Genomic DNA, 19,028 nt, shown 5'->3' on the forward strand with positions numbered 1-19,028 from the left:
TCTCGCCTTGGTTACCCCTCACATTTTATCAACTGTGCCTATTCTCAAGGTAAAAGGAATTTTTTTTATCCCAAACCTGTTTCCAACACTAGTAACACTACTCTGCCTTCATCCCAAACCTGTTTCCAACACTAGTAACACTGTGCTCTGCCTTCCCTTCATCCCAAACCTGTTTCCAACACTAGTAACACTGTGCTCTGCCTTCCCTTCATCCCAAACCTGTTTCCAACACTAGTAACACAGTGCTCTGCCTTCCCTTCATCCCAAACCTGTTTCCAACACTAGTAACACTGTGCTCTGCCTTCCCTTCATCCCAAACCTGTTTCCAACACTAGTAACACTACTCTGCCTTCATCCCAAACCTGTTTCCAACACTAGTAACACTGTGCTCTGCCTTCCCTTCATCCCAAACCTGTTTCCAACACTAGTAACACTGTGCTCTGCCTTCCCTTCATCCCAAACCTGTTTCCAACACTAGTAACACTGTGCTCTGCCTTCCCTTCATCCCAAACCTGTTTCCAACACTAGTAACACTGTGCTCTGCCTTCCCTTCATATCTGAACTAAAAAAAATCACTAACACCCTTCGTCCTCTTGAAGTAAAACTCGCCTTTCCACAAACCAAAACTTGCACTGATTCTCCTGCTTTCAATGCTGCTGGTGTCTACTATATTTCCTGTTCGGCTTGTCCTCTCCATTAAGTCTGCAGTTAATAAGTTAAGTCTGCAGACAGTGTTTTCTTCTGTCATATTAGGGACTCTAATCGTCATATAGATTGGTCTTCTAAAATAATCTTTACTGCTTTTACTCTTCATCGGCGCTGTCATGTCGAATCGGCTCTGGTACACAACATTCCCAACATGATTGATTTATGAAGATTAGGCAACCCAAGAAGTGACACGAGCATGAGTAGGTGGAAAATGTTTAGTGTGAATGTGATTTTGGGTCTTGAAAAGATAGTTGTAAATGAGGATAGGATGTGCCGACACAAATGAATGAGTCAGCCAGTCGGTTATCAGGTTTTCTTGGTTACCGGGAGCCCATCCTGGGTACTGTGTACTGTGTATTGAGCGCGCATTTTGAATTGTCAGTCTATGTGGCTGCTAATTGGGGTTAACACACATATTGTTATTATTGCTCACATTCTTATTAAGCATTATGCTTATTTATTCCTTATTCCTTTATTTATTCCTTAAGTGTGGGGGAGGAGATACTGCTCGACAGTATTTGAGGGTGTGTGTTCAGCTGGACACTTGACCTTAAGAGTGGCAGTGTTGATGGTTTCAGGGTGGTTACTGCTAGTTTCAAAGACTTTTAAAGCTCTTCTGAGGTCCTTGGTTGCTTCACATTCCAGGAGGTAAAGTAGTGGTGTTTCTGTGATTGTTAGGCTAAAGATGCATTCCCACTAATTTCCCAGTTGCATCTGAAACCTAGACGTAGTCGATACAACAGAACTGTTATTTCATTAGGGTATTGCTTTCGGAATATTAAACCTGTCTAACTGTGGCCTGAAGATATCATATTGCAGAGGGCGCACCTTCTGTTACTCTGTCGTAGATGGGCTTTGTTGAGATGGGAGTCTTTTTTGGTGTTTATGTTTATGGTGGGTTCTTTTGTGGATCACTGGATGACAAGTTGCCAATTTAGCAGTTTCGTCAGCTTTCTTATTTAATGGAATTCCAACATGGGATGGTATCCAATTTAAGGTTATGATGAGACTTTTGCCTTTAGCTACTGCTGCTAGATACAAAATTGTTGTAACTATTTCCACGTTGTCTATCCACTGCTTCTTTCGTAAATTTGTGTATTTGAAGTGCAGCATTTTAGTCTGTGTATGATTGCATTTTGAGTGTTTTGTGCAATCACATATGCGAATGTCTGTTGTGTGTGAAACAGTTCAGCTTGGGGTGATGATACTGGTTTTACCAGTCTCCATATGCCTGTTCGCTGTCCACGCAAAGAGCAGCACCAGCACGCTTATATTGTGTGTCCACCGATCCGTCTGTGAAAATGTGGGTGGCTCCTGCTGCTACAATGCTGATCTGTGCCCGCCTTAGGATTGTTGGATCATAGGCAGCCTATTTCATCGGAAGACCTTCTATTACTATTTTGAAGGTGGGCTCCTCCCGCGGTGGGGGAGATCATCCACATCATCGGGTATGATGTGGATGATTACCTCCCTTATCAAGAATCATGCTTTTTAATTGTAGCCCAACATGAGCCTTAGTCCTGGTTTTGTTGTTGTTGACTTTTCTTTCACAAGAGTCCAGGAGGGTAGACATATATGTGAATGCATAAGTATTAACTAAGATAGTGAAACGAAAATTCCGAACGTTTTCGTGTTGCAAAACATTATCAAGGGGCTGTTACTTGATAATATGGTGAAACGAAAATGTTCGGATACATACGCACAAGAGTTTACATTACATATAAGTTTTTACATTCCTGTAAAGCCACTAGCACGCGTAGCGTTTCGGGCAGGTCCTTAATAATAATTTTCTCCGGAATACGACCCCACCGAATCGTTTAACAACCTGGTACCTATTCACTGCTGGGTTAACAGAGGCTACAGTTAAGGATTGGCGCCCGGTCAATCCCCCCCCCCGGCCAAGATAATCGAATCATGTGTGATTTTGTGATTATTCTTGCATATATATGAATGAGTTTGGGTTGATATAACTTACGGAAGACATCTCCCGTCACGCAGGGTGCAGTCGCACCGCCACAGATCTCCAGTATCATCTATTGATACTGGTAATGGCTCAAAAGGGCCACCGCTTACAGGCTATTCATGCCCGTGCCACCTTTTGGGTTGTTTAATCTTCATCAATCAATCAATCTTGATATAACTAGAACTGTCACGTATGGGGGTAAATAGGCCTTATGCAGTTGTCTTAATCCTTACGTTCTTATGCTGTTCACTATAACGAGAATCATTAGATTCTTGGAAAGACCCAGAGAGAAATGAAATGTTGACAGTCTGCAACAGTGAGGATGTCACTTGCATAGACATTACCCGGGATGAAGCATTAATGGCAATTAAGGTTGGGAAGTCTATCGTCCCCTGGGGAGGATTACCTTACCTTATTGTTACCTTTTCTTTCGATGGTTAATAGGACTGACGTCCCCAGGGCCGGGTCAGAGTTCCAGGCGAGAAGAAAAAATAGCAACCATCAAAATACAAAATTTAGGAACGCCAGTATTTCAAAAGTTGCCCATTTTTCATCATTTTGTCCACTCTGACAACACTGCCTCTGGGAAAAATTATACATTAATTTTGCTCAAAGAGGTTACCTTGCGATGATTTCGGGGCTCAAGGTCCCCGCGGCCCTGTCCTCGACCAGGCCTCCTATCATTGATTTGCCACGTTGCCTCCCTCCCAGTGCACCCAACCACTTGGGCTGGACGGTAGAGCGACGGTCTCGCTTCATGCAGGTCAGCGTTCAATCCCCGACCGTCCAAGTGGTTGGGCACCATTCCTTACCCCCGTCCCATCCCAAATCCTTATCCTGATCCCTTCCCAGTGCTATATAGTCGTAATGGCTTGGCGCTTTCCCCTGATAATTCCCTTCCCTTCCCTTCCCTCCCAACCTACACTGCATTACTCAGCATTTGGTTGTTAGTTTTGTTAGGACTTCCTGGTCCAAATAATGTACAAAATCACAAACTTGGCACCCTGCAAATAGTATCATGTTGTGCTCGTGTATATATGTATACTTTTTTAGTGTTTTCGGACAGAATACTGGTATTACATTAATCTGTATCCAAAAAGCTTAACACAGCCAAATTCTAATGTTCAGCAAACTCGAATGGGGGTAGACCCTATATGATTCAGCAAACTGTCTTCAGGGAGATCCCTTGAGGGTAATGGATTGAAAATGACTGATTGATTGATGAAGATTAGGCCACCTAAGAGGTGGCGTGGGCATGAATAGCCTGTAAAAAATGACTGTCATTAGTGTTATTATATACTCTTTATTAATGGCTCGGTTGGGTTAGGTTTCATTACATTTCGTTATGTTAATATGGGGTATTATTGAAAAAATATGAAATATGGAATTCAAAAACTATTTAAGTGTACCCGAGAATTTTATTTACAGAAAACTAAACTCTTCAGACTGCTTCAAAGAAAACATGCTCAGCATATACGTTTTATACTTTATGCCTGTGATTTATAATACAATAAAGGTATAACTTGAGAATATTATGTTTAGGACAAAGGCTCACTTGTCAGTTTATATGTAGACAATTACTGGAACACACTCCAGTAGTCATTTGTAGTACTTCATGCTATGCTGCCCAAAATGCTATGCGTGTTAGTAGCTTTGCATGAATGCAAAAATACCAGTCTTATGTAATATCACCAACCCATTGTACATTCTTGCAAATACAAATTATTATTATTATTATTATTATTATTATTATTATTATTATTATTATTATTATTATTATTATTCATTGCTTCAAAAGACCAGATGTATAGCCCACACATTTGAAAGTGAAGAAACAATGTTTTGGTCCATCCTAGACCATTATCAAGACTTGAAATAATAATGGTCCAGGACGGACTGAAACATTGTTATTTCATCATTTTGTGGTGTGTGTGTGTGTGGGGTTGGATACCAACTCTTAAACCACATTATTGTGACTTGGTATTTTATTCAGCATAACACTTACTACATAAACAAAAATAATTGCATTCATTAATTAGCGTGTTTTCTAACATTTGTAATGGTTACAGAGGTGGCGTGGTGTATGCCTGTTTCTTGCTCCTGGGCCTGGGAACTCTGCTACCATGGAATTTCTTCATCACTGCTCAGACGGTAACTTGCATTTTTACTTCCTTGCAATGTCCCTCAGATAACATGCATAATAGTTACCTGCACTTATGAAGCAATGCATTCTACCTTGAGTTGCCATTATTGCTGCTAAAATGGAGGTAAATTTTTTGGCTCCTTTCACTGCCATTCAGGTGGTGACTTAATATGTGTAGCATTACTTGCAGATGACACTAATCTGTAGTTTAGTGCCTTTTGTATATCTCTTTTCTTATAAACTGGTAATACATTTACTTTGTGTGTGAGGGGAAAATCGGTAATCGATCTTAAATAAAAACAATAAAAAATCTTTCTTTAGTTCGTAGTAACATGCTACAATAGTATTGGAAGATGGTAGTTTGTAGTAACATGGAACTTATATTTAAATTGCTGCTGTTAAGTAGTTATTTAAGGTACTGTACAGGCAAACTATGTATAGTCATTGATCTCAGAGTATTTAAACATTATATTTATACATTCAAAGTGGTTCAGAAACTTTCTTCTCAAGTCACCATGGTGTTTAACAGGGCAAGAGATATAAAATAATACTAAACAGCAAGAACCTTAATTTTCACAAACTAATACTGTTATAATACTGTATGTGTGTTCTTTTCAGTCAGCTCAGAATGTTCTGAGACCATTATTTAATAAGAAAAGTGCAAATTAGTGTCTGTAGGCTAGTATGCATTGCTCTCTAAACATTTTCCTCTACCCATTTCAGTGAGAAATTAAATGAGAAAAGAAATTACAATGTACTCATTATTCATTACCAATGATACTACATTAACAGTGTGTTTTTGCTTACAGTACTGGGATTTCAAGTTTCGGAATACATCACTCGGTAATGAGACAGCTATTGAGCAGACTGAATTGCAAAGGTTATACACGCCTATGCAGGTCTGCTTTTCCCAGATACCCAACTTTGTATTCCTCTTCATCAATGCTCTCTTCAGCCACAAGTAAGTTTCTGTATTGGGTCAAATGGTGGTTTCCTATAGCTTGCTTGCAGTAGTAATCCAATACAGGTATACATGAATCACATCAGCCTTTGGTGTTTTGAATGGCCTACTGGGGACTAATGCCAGAACCTAGCTCCCCTCACAGAGGAACAGAGCGGGAGGTTATGATCACCCTTGCCAAAGAAAACATCCAGAAAGTAAATGAAGCAATACAGACAACTGCAAGATTCAGAGAGAGAAAAGAACTGAAGCAGCAAACAACTCCACATACAATTTACTCAGTTGTTAGAGTGGACTCCTCCCTAGTTATGACTGGTCACCAACAGGTGGCAGCACCAATGAAGCTCCTGACACCCATGTCATCAAGGTGTTGTCCTAGATGTCCCTGAGTGTGAATTTCTTCATGACTTGCCAGATTTAGCAAGTCCTGATTTGTCCAAGATAAGTGTGGATCAGTCTTTAGTCTCTGCCCTGTAGGGGCTATTTCCTTGCGTATCATTCCTGAGTTTAGTATTTGTTTCACAAGCTTGTTTCAGACCTCACTTGTTACATGGACTTTGTTATCCTTTGTCTTGAGTTCCATGTGTTTTAGGCTGCCCTTTCCTAGGAATTTGTTTGTTGTTGCCCCTGCTCTGATAATATGATTTCTAGTAAGCGAGATTTTGAGGGTTTGCCCCATAAGTTGTACTACTGAGTAGAGTACCTCACTCTGGGTAGTGCAATGGTTTCTGACTTCTCTGCAAGGTTCTGTGGTTGGAGGTGTTCAGGGCTTTTGCAGTAGGACACTATAGAGGTGTATGCTTGCCTATATGGTGTGCTGCTTATGCCCGCCTGAGCTGCATTTATCCTTAGGTCTGAGTTCAGTGTCAGTTCCTTCGGTGAGTATCCTGAGTGCTTGGGTGTCCTGCATGGGGTGTTCTTTCAGGCCCCTGGTAAACCCTATGGGTCTTTGGTGTGGCTCAATACAGTAGTTTGACCCGCTGGGTCTGAACTCAGCTCTTATGAGTTTGAAAGGGTCTCTCATCCTTGCTACATGCCTACAGCCATTTTTTCTGTTTGAAATGCCGCCAGTTGGGTGGGTGATACCTTCCATCCTGGTGTCTGCAACGTTTACATTTGACGGGTCTGCTTTGGTTGAGCCTGCTTCATGACAAAAGAGTTGTTAGGCTGGCTCATACTTCTCTTGAGCAGGCTTGGTAAGGTGTTCGTGTTTCTTTCCTCTTCTCAGTTCTCAATTGTCCCTTTAGTCTGTGATAGGTTCTTCAAGGTTCTGTTTTTGTCTCCCCCTCACTTTCAGTTGTCGGGTGTGGGAGGTTCACACTCGGAATTTGGGTTTTGCTCTTTTGGTCCTTGTGGGAGGTTGTGGTCCTTCAGGGAACCATCATTTAGCCCTTTCAGAAAACCAGCTTTAAATGTAATGAAACGCCTCTCTCTGGTTGTGTCTCGGTGGCCCCCTGGTTCCTTCCCCACCCCGTTCCAGGTGCATTGGTTTGTGATGTTTCAGCTCCAGATTGAGGTCTGATGACATTCTTTTTTTTTGTGAACCTTGCACTTGTCTGTATTGCTTCATTTACTTTCTGGATGTTTCCTTTGCTGAGGGTAATCATATTGCACCTCCTGTTCCCTGTACTTCCGTGAGGTGTCCCTGTTTTGACTTTGGTACCTAGTAGGCTGTCCAGGACTTCTAAGGTTGATGTGACTCGTGTGTATGAAGTTACCTTAGTGAGCTAGCTACAAGGGAGCCACTCGTGTCCAACCAGAGAGACATTTTATGACTTTCAACACATTTTTTCTGAAGCCCTTAGCAAGTGTAAAGTTGCTCATCTGTGAATCAGATTGACTTTTACCACAAGCTAGTGTGGATTTAGCTGCACAATTTACATTATTCTAAATACTGGTACAGTACTAGATATAATTTAGTAAAAAATTAATGTTACCTCCTAAGAAATATTTAAGTTCTGGGTCTTTTTATTTGCAGCCCATTATAACTATATCATCCCCATACATAGTTAACATCACTGCTGTTTTTATACAGTACCCTATGTTATTTGGTAAAAAATTGATAAGAATTAGATAATTATATAATTCTCTAAGACTTTTTTTTTATCTCTGGACAGGATTCCTCAGCGACTCAGACTTCTGGTGTCGCTCACTCTGATGATAATACTCTTCTCCCTGACCACGATACTTACACAGATCAACACAGATGATTGGCAATGGGGCTTCTTTATATTAACTATCATCATCATCATTATTATTAACAGTGAGTGGGTGTCAAAGCAAAGTGTGTTTCTTTTATTATTTTATAGTTACTACTGAAATATAAGCAGTGGAGATATGTACTTAAATGATAACATTTCATTCACTTGGACCATTGGAGCCTCAAACCATGGGCCACAAAAGCAGCAGCCTGCTGTCTTACTAGCCATGCCACAAGAAATCCTACAATAAGGAAGGATTTCAGATGTCCAGTTGGTATCCGACTGAAACTTTAGGCCTTCCCTGAGGTGCCATTTGAGCATGGAAGTGTTAGGTGATCCACATGCTAGTCATATAAATTGCTAAGCACAATATCGTGGATAATAACACTACATTCACTTAAACCATTGGAGGCCTAAACTTCTAGCTTGATACCAGTTGGGTACCTCTGCGATCCTTCCTTATTAGATGGTAGGACTATGGCTGCTGGTTTTGTGGTCTGTGGTTCGAGGGTCCAATGGACCAAGTGAATGAAATGTTGCACATGTAGAATGAAATGTTGTTATTATCCACGACATTGCGGTTAGCAATTGTACCTCATGTGCTCATTATTTACCTACAGTTGTTCTAGAGAGTAATGAAACATTGTAGAAAGTAAATCCTTCAATAATTACTAGAATTTCTTTACCGTGAATTTTGGTAACTTGATTGCTTTTCTTCTACAAGATCCCGTACCAAGAAAATAGTTAGCAGGATAGTTCACTATACATGGATAGCTTCACTATACATGGAAAATCAACAATGCCAGCAATGCGGTCACAATTAACCAAACATATGAAACAAGCTTGAATGGTCCCCAAGCCCTTGTATGGTCATGTTTCTAATGCATTTGCAATTTATTTTAAGGGAATTATGTAGTGCTGTATAGATATAGTGAATTCAGAAATAAGTACATTTACATATCTTAATGAAGAAACCCTATTTATGGTCATATCCCAATAAAAATCCTTAAGATTTTTTTACTAACAATGCATTAACCTGATTTTAGTTTCATCATATTTGTTGAGATGATTTCCATAGTATGAAAGATATTGAAACACTGAATACCATGGTAATGAGGAAAAAAATTACAGTACAGTATGCGTTATTATTTTTGTTAATTAAAATACAATTTCCAATTTAAACCTTAACATTACTCTATTTTAATCTCAGGTTCAGGAGCTATCTTCCAAGGAGGCTTATTTGGTGTTGCGGGAATGTTTCCTGAGAAGTACATTACTGCTGTAGTGGCCGGACAAGCTCTGGGTGGTGTGTTTGCCTCAGGGGCACGCATTGTCTCCCTCTCTGTTGGAGCAAGGGATGAAAATGCTGCTTTTATATACTTCATGATTGCTGTTGGAGTAATGATTCTCACACTAGCTGCCTACCTTTATATGTCAAAAACAGTGAGTAACTGATATCTAGTTTGTTATGCAGTATTTTAATTCCACCCTCATAGTTATAGAGAAGAAACAAACCTAATTATCTATCAAACTCTAGTATGAATCCTTTTCTCGTTTAGTACAATGTTTGCTATTTAATATTTGATACTCATTTTAACTATGATTTAGGTAAACTTTCTGATTACTGTTGCTTTTAGCATAATGAGATTTCACTTCCTAGCATTGTGAGGGCTTTATCCATTTTAGTCTTTTGAACAAAAGTTACTTTAGTGTCTTGTTTTGTTCCTTTTCCAAAAGTTGACTTAAATGATCTAGCTTATTTGCTTGAAAATAGCAATTCACCCAATTGTTTTGTTTTGAGGGTTCCAGTGTTTGGCATAATCTAGATAGGGTTTGAGAAGGCAGGTAAAGCTGAAGAATAACTTTAGCTTTAGTATTCTCTAAAAATACTTTTAGCTTTAGTATTCTCATGAGACAAACTAATGTGTCTTGTTAAGAATTATCGTACAGTATCCTATTTGCCTTAATAATTTAAGTGAGTGGTTAAATTTGACAAAGTTGATACCATATTTAAAGTTAATTTATATAATTTGTAAAAAACTGTTTATATCCAGGAGTTCTACAAGCACTACACTAACTGTCAAGAACCTGAGAAAGAGAAGAGTGGACCTCCTGCTGGAAGGTCAATATCTGAGCAAATTGAGACCTTCAAGGAGATATGGCCAGTGGGATTGTCAGTATCTGGTGTTTTTGCTGTAACCCTCGGAGCATTCCCAGCCTTGTGCGTCAAGATCATTTCCCACTCAGATGACGAAATGTGGGCAAGTAAGTAATTTGTCATTGTTCAAAGTTTTACATTACAGTTACACTGACTGCTCACTGATTTGTATCATATAGATTGGACTCTCATCAGAGTTATCCAAATTTATTTTCCCAATATTCTCTGTATTTTATGTCTACTGTAAGTACTTGCTGGGTTAATGGGGTTTTTCTTCTTATTTAGTTAATTTATTATGCATGCCATACCCATCCTGTGGGCGGTAATGAAAAAGGTTACTGGGGCACATAATGAGTTCAGGAACTGAACCCGAAATTTCATTTGGCTAAGCAAGTTAGTCTTGATAATATAGTTGCACAGTTTAATGTATATATCCACAGTGGATTCAAGAACTGAATCACAAGTACAGTCTCCAAGCTGAAGCAGTTCGCATTTACAGTGAGCTAGTTTCATAATTTGATTTGCTTATCATAAATTCCTTTGGGGCCGCAGTGCCAGGTCTCAATCTCCTGGCCAGCAGGCAGTCACTTGTTTTGCTTAGAGAAATTACATGATTTTTATCTCCTAAAATGGAAAACAATTTTGGTTTTTGTGCTTTTTTCCTGGGAGAAACTGAACTTTCTAAATAAGGATTTGTATGTGCCTGCCCTATCACACCATGTGTGGTCTCTGTAGCTTTATGTCCAAGTTCCCCATTTACTGCAAGAGATGGTTGTGGTGGATGTCAAGACTATTGTCTGGGCGATGCTCATTGTTTCCTTCCAGTGTAGGAACTATATATTCCATGCAGCTTCACAATGCATACAGTTTCTCTGGTCTTGATATCTGCATCAGCAGAGGCTTTGCCTAAGTTATTTGTTCTGATTCTCCAGGACTCTGTATAATACCACTTTCTGGTATTATGATCATATGATTATGATTAGGTATAAATCACATGAACACTCACTTATTTTTTAACCTCTTTTGTTTTTCTCAGCTCTCCTGTTGCTGGAAAAGAAGGTTGGCTAGGTTCTGGCTGTGGTGGGAGTGGCTTGCTAACCACTGCATTTAGTGCTTTGGTTGAACCCTCGTTCAAATGAACGCCATTGATCCTGTGGCAAGATGAGGGGAAAAGAAAAGCGAGATCCTTGGCAGTAGGTTAATCAGCCACCATGATGCCTCTGTTTGGGATTTGAGTAGCACAGTTGACTTGAGTCAAGGTTTCAGGACAAGCCAGTCCTGATCATGAATAATGAAGGCAGGAGAGACACTGTAAAAGCTGAGAATTCAGACCACCATTGCTGATGTCACTATTTTGATGGCTAAATCATTACAGTATATAATTATTTTACATATTTTGGATAATTCTCACTCTTAAGCCCTTTCAAAAATAATGCAATTTAAGACAGATACAGTAAATATCTGTATCTATCTTAGATTGATGTATCAAAGATTGATTATATCTTTCTTAGATACATCAATCTAAGATAAATACAGATATTTCCTGTATCTAATGATGTATCAAAGATAGTTACAGTAAAAGTACATAAATGTTATTGGTGAGTAAAGAATCATTTGGAATAAAAGATGGGTTTAGACTTGTTGAAGACAAAAGTAAATTGCTTAACCATTGAAAGAAATGAACTTTTAAAAATACAGGCTATTTTTTCTGCAGAGGTGTACTTCCAGCCTGTGGTTACCTTTCTATTGTTTAACGTAGGGGACTATGTTGGACGTCAAGGTGCTGGTTTTCTAATGTGGGTAAGTTATAACATGAATTATGATTGTTTTTTAATGGCAATGAAATGTTTCATATCGGTGTGTTTTATTGTATGGCATTATTATAGATACCTGTACTATATAGATATACTATATATAGATATACTATAGATACATTATTGTACCGAGCACAAAGGTAGCGGCACTCCATTCTCTCTTCCTGATTCATTCAGCTTTCACATATAGTTAGGAGGGCAGATTAGAGGAGCACACTATATATACACACACATTGTACAGTATACAATTTAAGAAGCACCTAGACCATTTATTCAGCCATTTTTATTGTGTGGTTTATAATTTTTATAAAATTTTGCTACTACAGTACAGTGTATATGATCATTTAAGTTGTTACGTAAATATTTTATAATTTGTGGTCAAATATTATTACCAAGTAATAAATATTTAACATTTGAATTGAAGTTTTAGATTAATTTTATTTTTGAATAGTAGCTTTTCTATAATTTAATATTTTAAGTCTGCATTCATTGGAGTAAATAAAAAACTGGAGGCTAATATTGCTCTCTCTAATAGCTTTTACTTTCCTCAGCCTCAACGTGGATCAAAGATTCTATACGTTATGGTTTTTCTGCGCATAGTCTTCATTCCTCTGTTCCTGCTGTGTAACCACAACCCCAGCTCGATCATTCCCACTGTGTTCGGACACGATGCTTGGTATGTGGTCTTCATGCTCCTCTTCTCCCTCTCCAATGGCTACTGTTCATCCCTCTGCATGATGTATGGCCCAAAGTAAGTACAAACCAAATATGTATTACATGTCTCCTGTGTCCTTGACAGTGTACTTTTAACCATGCTTACAAATCTGTGACTTAAGGGAAATTATGTTTAGCTCTATATATGTCTTGTCTATTAGCCGTGTACCTGTTGTTATAATTTAACTTTCTAGAAGTTTGAAATCTTTGCCTGCATTAGCTTGAAAGGATAATCACTGCATTTAGTGATTAGCCTTTCAAGTTATGGATAGTGGTGGCTTCCAAAACTTATGTCAGTGCATTCTGCATGTTAATAACCAGCATAAGGTTATCATATTTCCTAACATTTCTTTGACTCATTTGTGTTTTCAGTTTCCACTTACATCTATTTATCCTACTTTATATAAATTTAAAAGTGCCTATCCTTGTCCACCTGGTCTTTTTCCCTCAGTACCTTGTATGTTGTGATCATAATCTTTGTTTCTTCTCTCCACAAGGTTTGGGAGATCTAGTTTCCTTAACATCTTACTTTTGGTACTAATCTTATTGCAGACCTTGGTACTTTTTCAGTTTTGGTTGTATGTTTCACAAGGTGCAGATTCTAGACCAGTTTTGCATATTTCGGTGCTGTATTGGTTCTAATATAGGTCATGTAGATTGCGTTGAAGGGGTTCTTATTTTTTATTAGTTATGTTTATCAGCATTTCCATATGCTGTCAGTGTTACCGTATTTATGTGTGCCTTTGGTGTTAATGATGGAATTATATCCAATCCACATTATTATTTATTATTACCAATTCAAGTTGTTGCCTTTCCCTTATAGAGTAGATTCTTCTTTATTTCCTTTATCTCTTTCCCATCTTCATTACCTTACATTTGTTGAGTTCTAGAAACCCCATTTGTTTGCCTACTCCTAGAGTTTGTCGGGTCTTCCTGACAAACAATTATTCCTGACAGTAATATATTAAGTGTAGTTATTTCTTCCAAATTTCAATATTCATCAATGTTTACATTCCTCATTAGCTTTGTATTACATGCAAATATTGACATGTATGAGTTGACTCCATCAGGTAGGTCATTCATATAAATTAGGAACAGCATTGGTCCTTGGACCAGGCTTTGGGGGGATCTCTTATAACTTTCCTGCAACATAAATCCTGCTGTTGACTGTTTTCTGTCTTTCAAGTACTCTCATTTTTCAGTTCAATGTCTTTCTAGCTATCCTAGCTTGTTTCTTCATTTTGTAAATAAGCCTTTCATGAGGAACAATATCAAATGCTTTTGACAATTTAAGTAGATACAGTCTACCCTGCCTTATCTGAGAGGGCTCCTATAATGGCTCGCTGTTGCTAGCAACTTGAAAAGTGCCATCAAATTTGGATCACACCAGGCACTTGCACGTCACTACGTCTACCAAGGACTGGAGTCAAAACCTGCCCTCTTCTGTATAGGGAGTTAAGGATTTTAGCTCACTCAGACCAAGAAGGATAGAGCAAAACAAAACAGACAACAGTGAGGTAAATGAACACAAAAAGTCCTGGTTTACCAGATTAGTTTATCCAGGGAGGATAAACCGGTTAGGGAGCCGGTCGGCCGAGCGGACAGCACACTGGACTTGTGATCCTGTGGTCCCGGGTTCGATCCCGGGCGCCGGCGAGAAACAGTGGACAGAGTTTCTTTCACCCTATGCCCCTGTTACCTAGCAGTAAAATAGGTACCTGGGTGTTAGTCAACTGTCACGGGCTGCTTCCTGGGGGTGGAGGCCTGGTCGAGGACCGGGCCGCGGGGACACTAAAAAAGCCCCGAAATCATCTCAAGATAACCTCAAGATAACCTCAAGATCCATCCTTTGAATTCTTATCCTGCTGGGGTCTTCTGCTTGTGTACACTTCTCTTCTTTTAGTACAGTATTTGCTTCAAACGTGTGTGTGCATGTTCAAGGTAAGGAATCATCATGGTAACTTGCAGGATTTCTAAATTTCATTAGAATTGGCTCCTTTATAAAATTGTGTAATTAACTTTTAACTTTTTTTTTTAGGATGGTGTCTGAAGACAAGGCTGAAGTAGCAAGTAGTATGATGGCTGCCATGCTGGGCTTAGGGCTACTGACAGGAGGCCTTTCGTCATTTGCCTTTGCACTTATTGGCTAATGAGGCCTAAGCAAAATCTTGATGTAGATCTAAACTTGGAAGTCATATTGTTGTTGGTTTAAATAGTAACTCCATGAAGAGTTATGATAGAGCTATCCAGCTGGAAAAAATGATTTAAAATTATATATTTGTAAAGACATTGCATCTTTATCACTGATAACAGTTGTAATGTACAGAGTATCATTCATATATATATTTAACTATGAACTCTACTATATTATTTCAAAGAATTGGAAAGACTTGCATGGGAGGTGCATGTATTGATCGATTTATTGATGCCATAAATGGCAGCTAGTTTATTGGGCACACTACCTGTGAGCAGATAGTACAGAAGACTTACAGTAGACAAAAGAATGTTTAATCAGACCTCAGTGGCTTTGACATTGAATCCTCATATTCAGGTTGCCATTCAGTTAAGTGGCCTTGAACACATACACAATGTACAAATAAAAGCAACACCACACAGTCCATATATATATTGACAGCTCTCTCAGTCCAACCAGGGTAAAAAGTACTGTACTGTCATTGTATGCTGGTCCATCGGTAACACAGTTGACAGGAATTTAAAGCCAACAATTGGGAATTCACCTTACAAGTTGAACTGTTGCCTATTCTTGTAGCATTCAAAACTGAATACACAGCAGTAGACAGCATAGCTATTCCTGACTGCCTGTCCTCATTACTGGCCCTAAATATCTTGCAGTCAAATTAAACATGCTTGTTGTGCATGTTAGCAACTAGAAAACCAAAAAATGGGCAAAATATTGCACCTTTGCTATACTTGTTGTCAGGTCTGCTGCAACTAACTTGAGCCATTTGTGCAGAGCTATTGTTTTCTGTCAAATAATAGGGAGTGTTGCTTATTTTTAGACAGCAATAATTTAAGCTAAATCAAAGAACTGTCATGTGTGTATTTAGATGAAGATGCAAAAAGATTAGAAATGAGCACTGTATCTTCTAGTGCTTTAATTGTATACCAGCTGGAATTCTGTTTTTTTCTTCATTGTTTGTATTGAATTAAATAAGCACAGTATTATGAAATATATTTTTGTCTTGAGTATAGTTTTTACTATACAATACTGTGTTAGTCAAAAATCAATTCTTATTTCCTTAGTTTATATTTTGACTGAAACAGGAAATAAATGTTTCTGCATAGGTTGAATGTGTTTGTATATATCTGATGGCATAATTGAGATTTGTACAGTACCAGATTGTTGAACCAATGTTTGTACAGTAGCTGTGGTAAAGTAGTTCTACAAGTTGATGTAATGTTAAAGTGAGATAACCTAGGCAGATATGGCGAGCTGGTATCTTTTGAATGTCGTGGTGTGAAATAACCAAGGGGAAAAAACTGAAAATTTGCATTTTCTTTTTGTGACAAAGTATAGTTCTGTATCTGAGCATTGTAATTTGTCTCTCCAGATATATTTACAAGATTTCATAAAATCTTTGAATGAAATGTAATGTGTTAACAGACTCATATTTTATTTGTTACCTTCACTCTACTTTCTAATGAAAGGGGTTTTATTCATAAATTAAATATTAGTTCCTGTTTTTTATGAGGCTTATGCAGTATTTACTTTTATCTTTATATAATGGCCTTTCATATTTTTGGGGATAAATAAAGTCTGCAATACTTGTGAAAAATTAAGTTAGAAGTTAACTTATTTTAAGGCTTATCGTCTTACCAAATTATAGTGATCATAAGGTGTGTTATTTATCTTTATTTGTGAAGAACAAAGTTATTTCACCTTAACTGAAAACTTATAGCCGAGCTCTTGTTCTCTGGCCATAATGTTAATTGTACATTTTAAATTTATTTCGTGTACTGTTCAGTATGATTTTACTTTAGTTATGACTCCGGTGATTTAATATTAATAAAATTACTCGTAGGCTTTACTTACTGTTGTAATACAGTGTACTGTACACGTGCACAGTGAGACTGGATTTTGTCTGTAATGAGTTTTATTTGTTGGATGTAATATTTTTTCTCTTGTTGTTCAAAATGTTTGTAAAAGAAAATTGTACATTATTGTACCTGCATTATTTAGTTGCGTACATAAGTTTGATATAAAATGCATTACCGGTGTTCCCATAAGTAGAATATTAAGAAAAAAAATTGACATTTTGACATGCATTATTTTTAAAATATTAAATTGATAAATAGGTAATTCTTTTTTTAATTTGACAGTTATTTTTTATCTCATTTCAATGGGTAAATCTTGAAGAATCAATAAACTGATTAAGGTATGATAAAGGTATATACTTAGTTTGATAATGTAAGGGTGTGATGTTAAGATATAATCTTGATTTATAATAACCTGCAGACTGACTAAATGGTGTGACCATATGTTACCTCATAAGTCTTAGATTCTCTCATTGTTTACTGGTTTGTGTTCCTCACTTCATTGAATTGAGTTTTTTTTTAACTCTATATGCCTTAAGATTCAGGATGTGTGGTGCATATGCCTTGTTCAGGTGCTTGTATCAGATCTTTGTTGTTGCAGACTTGTAATGTCTAATTTTTACAGAGCTCAAAGTACTAGTAGAGATTACAGTGACAATACAGGATAGTTTATTAAATTAGAGGAAATTAATTATCATCACTAGCAGTTTATTATCCAGTTTCATGGAGTTTCAAAAAGATACCCACAAAAACTATCATACATAGCAGCACCCTACCATTGTATACAACTACATGTAAGTGAAAAGTGCTGCTTTTGAGTCATTTATAATTTGCCTTTCCCAGATTACTATCCAATAATATATTTGCCTAAATTTATATGATGGAGGGCAGAATGGGTAGCTTTATTTGATAATAAATTGGCCTTCCAATCAACAAAACCAGATATTAAGAAATTTCATCAGGTTGAATGCATATTGTCCATACTAGGTAGAATCTTGATCATTTGATGTAAAACTAGATTTACTTTGTCTCCCAAATTATCTTGTTCTCGCAGTTACACACACTTGTGTCGGCTGGCAAAGTTTCAAGGATGACCGTTAATTTTGTTTTACCATTAATTTTGTGTTACCATTAATTTTGTTTTGACGATTAATTTTTGTTTTGTTTTTTCAGTTCTCTTAAATCAGATATTGTTACTTACATGCCTCAGTGACTGATTTATTTACGGCCTGCCTTCATATAGGCATGTAGAATAATATTTAAGTTCCTTGCCTTTACGTGTATCTTAGATAGTGTTTTAAATCTATACACTACTGGCTTTGCACTTTCATTTGATACAGTAACTATTTATTACTTCCAATATGTATTAATCAGCATTTCCCGTGACAGTGGGAAATGGGTAAAGTATAATGTATATACATAGTACGTTCACTAAATGTATTATTCTACATTTAGACATTCTTTGTACATTATATTCTTCGTGTATTCATGGTGCAGATTTGTACGCTACTAAATGTTTTCTGGGCATTGACAGTCCTTGATATAAACAATTAGAACAGTTTTCAGAAATTGTCTATATATATATTTGTATTATTTGTTAGTTATGTCATTACTACACATCATTTTGTGTGTATAGCTATGGTTATTTTTAGTATCATTGGCAAGTAATTATTTTCCCACGTTGCTCTAACTACTGAACGGTAGAGCGATGGTCTCACTTCAAGCAGGTCGGCGTTTAATCTCTGACTGTCCATTTGTTTGGGTACCATTCCTACCCCCCCATCCCATCCCAAATCCTTATCCTGACCCCTTGCAAGTGCTATACAGTTGCAATGGCTTTGTTTTCTCCAGATAGTTCTGTTCCCTTCCTATGTGGATGTGTCTAATCTCAAAAAGTCAATAAAGCAGACAAATCTACATGGTAAGGATGTCTTAAATTAATTTGTTGCCATTCATTTGATGTGTTCTATATTAAAATAAATAATGGCCTTTTATATTTTAAGTGTATTTTTTTTTTTCTAAATGTGTGTTATTCTGTGTTATGGTCATGTAATGAACCAGTAGAACTATATGGTGCCAGATGATTGTTTAGTTCATTATGTTTACTTCAAAACTGTGTGGCACCTGTGTCATGAAAGCAATACGTGTACAAGCACAGTGTGTTTGAGATTTACGTTTTATTGTTCTTTAAAGCAAAGAATTTGTTTCATTGAGCTTTTGCAAGTTGTAATTAATGTATTTTGAAGTACTAAATATTATTTCTTTATCTTTTGTTTCATATTATTGTACACCAAAAGTGGGAGAAGTGTG

At 37.5% G+C, this 19,028-nt stretch overlaps 1 protein-coding gene across 3 annotated transcripts in view; it reads left to right on the top strand.

Moving 5' to 3' along the window:
* The window catches only part of LOC123746022 (equilibrative nucleoside transporter 1), a 54,758-nt gene extending 35,774 nt beyond the window's left edge, over positions 1-18,984 (top strand). For all 3 annotated transcript variants that reach the window (XM_045727162.2, XM_045727164.2, XM_045727165.2), the window contains 8 exons: positions 4,741-4,822; positions 5,624-5,775; positions 7,893-8,038; positions 9,187-9,419; positions 10,031-10,241; positions 11,849-11,934; positions 12,500-12,699; positions 14,701-18,984. In XM_045727162.2, the coding sequence (XP_045583118.2) occupies positions 4,741-4,822; positions 5,624-5,775; positions 7,893-8,038; positions 9,187-9,419; positions 10,031-10,241; positions 11,849-11,934; positions 12,500-12,699; positions 14,701-14,812 (1,222 nt within the window). In that variant the 3' untranslated portion in view covers positions 14,813-18,984. The remainder of the gene's footprint in view (positions 1-4,740; positions 4,823-5,623; positions 5,776-7,892; positions 8,039-9,186; positions 9,420-10,030; positions 10,242-11,848; positions 11,935-12,499; positions 12,700-14,700) is intronic.
* Positions 18,985-19,028: the final 44 nt, after the last annotated feature.

Source organism: Procambarus clarkii, chromosome 78, assembly GCF_040958095.1.
Source record: "Procambarus clarkii isolate CNS0578487 chromosome 78, FALCON_Pclarkii_2.0, whole genome shotgun sequence".
NCBI lineage: Eukaryota > Metazoa > Arthropoda > Malacostraca > Decapoda > Cambaridae > Procambarus > Procambarus clarkii.